The 3,234-nt window shown below is 38.6% G+C and overlaps 2 protein-coding genes across 2 annotated transcripts in view; both read left to right on the forward strand.

Moving 5' to 3' along the window:
- Positions 1–1,026, forward strand: part of LOC104782205 (aldo-keto reductase family 4 member C8) — a gene marked incomplete in the record, with an annotated part of 2,306 nt that extends 1,280 nt beyond the window's left edge. Inside the window, 3 exon segments of the mRNA XM_019244939.1 lie at positions 4–262; positions 359–607; positions 752–1,026. Of these exon segments, the coding sequence (XP_019100484.1) occupies positions 4–262; positions 359–607; positions 752–838 (595 nt within the window).
- Positions 1,660–3,234, forward strand: LOC104782209 (aldo-keto reductase family 4 member C9-like; the record flags this gene model as incomplete). The annotated part of the gene is given in 6 exon segments (XM_019244940.1): positions 1,660–1,883; positions 1,994–2,044; positions 2,295–2,371; positions 2,467–2,554; positions 2,701–2,976; positions 3,056–3,234. Coding segments are annotated over 6 exon segments (791 nt in total), but the record flags the coding sequence as incomplete, so codon positions are not given.

Raw genomic sequence — 3,234 nt, forward strand, 5'->3', positions numbered from 1 at the left:
TAGCTTGAAGAAGGAATCGACTAAGCCAACACCTGAGATGCTCACTAAACCTGACATACCAAGTACATGGAAAGCTATGGAAGCTCTGTATGACTCTGGAAAAGCTAAGGCAATTGGTGTGAGCAATTTCTCGTCGAAGAAGCTCAAAGATCTTCTTGATGTGGCACGTGTAACCCCTGCTGTTAACCAAGTGGAATGTAACCCAGTTTGGCAGCAACATGGTCTTCATGAGCTCTGCAAATCCAAAGGAGTTCACTTATCTGTGAGTATACTTAAACATTCTGAATTTGCTATGATTTTTTTTTGTGAGTATGAGTAAAAGAAGCTGCCATCATCATTGGTTTTTGATTGATGATAGGGTTACTCTCCTTTGGGTTCCCAAACTAAAGGAGAAGTCAGGCTAAAGGTTCTTCAGAACCAGATTGTCTCCGAGGTTGCGGAGAAACTTGGAAGAAGCACTGCTCAAGTGGCTATCCGTTGGGGCCTACAAATGGGTCATAGTGTTCTACCAAAGAGCTCGAGCGAGGCTCGGCTCAAGGAGAACCTTGATGTTTTTGACTGGTCTATACCTGAAGATCTGTTTGTCAAGTTCTCTAACATTCCTCAGGCAAGTTATCACCTCTGTTTTTTCTGGATCAATCAAGTGACTTTCGGTTTGGTTTCTTGTGATCTTCCCTCCTCTTCTTGACTATCTTGTTTCTTCGATAGATCATCAAATCATGGTTCTTTTCTGACCCTAAAAATCTTGCAGGAAAAGCTAGTCCGAGCTGCTGAGTTTGCGCATGAGACATACGGCGTCTATAAGACCCTTGATGAGTTATGGGACGGTGAAATTTGAGATAACTTCCCTCCTCTTATCTATAAAACCAACAAGGACATTGAAAATAAATATGTAATGTTTTTGGAATCCTTCCATGAGGTTTTATATAATCCTTCCATGAGAAACACTAAACACATTAGGATTTCATGAGGTTTGACAAATGTTATTACTCTGCAGTCTTCAAACAATAAAATGATTTCAACATATGAGAGTTAAGTCGAGCCTAATATTATATCCTTAATTCTCGCGTAGAGAGTTTTCCACACACCGCAAAAGAAAAAAATCATGTAAATCTAAAATCTAAAACATGTTTGAACTTTGAATATGTCTATCAACCTTTAGTTGCACTCAAAACTATACTGTTGTATGGTCACGACTCACGATACTAGGGACTTGAATATTAATGTAATTTTTTCTTACAAAGAAAAAATTATAGAATTCACTTACTGAGCCTAATAATTTCAACAATAAAAATTATTCTCATCAAAATTACACTAATAATTTTGAAACTAAATCTATTTATTGAATTTTTACAAAGACATATCTTAGAAAGCTTTTCCATATTAAGGGAATTTACTAGGTCGGCAGTGTGAATGGTGAACTCAAATGAGCCGTCTATAGTGAATATTTTTGGTCGCTAGTGCGGTGGTGGACCAAAAAGACGCAGAGAAATCCAAGAGGAAATCTAAATGAACGAATTAAAAGTTACGTGCCACCGTCCACGTAAGGCTTTAATATCTGACGTGACATTGTGCCAATACACTTTTTAGGTTTTAACTTTTAATGAAAGGAAAAAGACAATTTCGTCGGCACGAGTCTCCCGCCGCTGTCGCTCTCACACACTTGTCAGTCAGTTGTCACTCCTTTATTTTTTCTTGAAATAGTGGGACGTTAAGAAAAGCTGAGTGCGTTTCACAGCAACAACACACTACCACATCTGATAATGGCGAATGCGATCAAATGCTTTGAGCTCAACACCGGCGATAAGATCCCCTCGGTGGGTCTCGGTACATGGCAGTCCTCTCCTGGCCTCGTTGGTGATGCAGTCGCCGCCGCTGTTAAGGTTTGCTTCCTATCTCTTTTAGATTCTCCACTGTCCAGCTTTATGAATCCATGCTTTTTTTTGTTTTCTTGTAAAAAAAAAATATAATCCAATCTTAACTCTAATTGCAGATTGGTTATCGTCATATTGATTGTGCTAAGCTGTACGACAACGAAAAAGAGGTACACACATATATTTCTATCTTTTTGGATCTTGAATTTATCTTACTATTATTCATTGATTCTAAAAGAAACGTGTTCTTCTTAATTGTGTTTGATGGCAAAGTGTTTATTTATACAATTTTTTCAATTTTGATTGATAATGCTGATGGAAAGAGTCTTTACTATGTCTATGCCTTCAATGATCTGCTTTTTGTTGTTACATTCTCAATCTCTTTGAGTTTTGTTGCTTTCCTCTGTTTCTCTTTCACAGATTGGGGCAGTTCTGAAAAAATTGTTTGAAGACAATGTAGTGAAACGTGAGGAGTTGTTCATCACCTCCAAGCTCTGGTATGATTTGATTTATCTTAATACATATTTCTGTAATTAAGTCATGTAACTAGCTTTAATCATTTTGCATTTTTACAAATTGTGTATCATCATAGGTGTAGTGATCATGACCCTCAAGATGTCCCAGAGGCATTAAACAAAACTCTGCAAGATCTACAGCTTGACTACGTTGATCTTTATCTTGTAAGCATCACTTCCTTGTAACATTTACATAATTTATATTATTGTTGAACAAGTGTGCAAACCTGTTTATACACTTCAAACAAAATCTACATAGCATTTCGGGGAAAGATTATTGCATAACATTTTGTTTGTGATTGTTGTTGAAGATTCACTGGCCTGTACGGGTAAAGAAAGGTTCCGTTGGACTTAAGATGGAGGACCTTTTGCCTGTAGATATTCCTAGCACATGGAAAGCGATGGAAGCACTCTATGATTCGGGCAAGGCACGAGCCATAGGTGTAAGCAATTTCTCCACCAAGAAACTCGCTGACCTCTTGGAGTTAGCTCGTGTTCCTCCTGCTGTTAACCAGGTAGAATGTCATCCTTCTTGGCGACAGACCAAGCTACGAGATTTCTGCAAATCCAAAGGTGTTCACCTCAGTGTAAGCATTCCTACTCATCATCTCACCAATTCATTTACTTTTTACCTTATACATTGATTAAATGAATATGTTTTTGCAGGCATACTCGCCGTTGGGTTCTCCAGGGACAACGTGGCTCAAGAGCGATGTTCTGAAGAACCCTATACTGAATATGGTCGCAGAAAAGCTCGGGAAATCTCCTGCGCAAGTAGCGCTTCGCTGGGGACTCCAAATGGGTCACAGTGTGCTTCCCAAGAGTACCAATGAAGGAAGAATCAG

The sequence above is a fragment of the Camelina sativa genome, chromosome 4 (genome assembly GCF_000633955.1).
Source record: "Camelina sativa cultivar DH55 chromosome 4, Cs, whole genome shotgun sequence".
NCBI classification, from domain to species: Eukaryota; Viridiplantae; Streptophyta; class Magnoliopsida; order Brassicales; family Brassicaceae; genus Camelina; species Camelina sativa.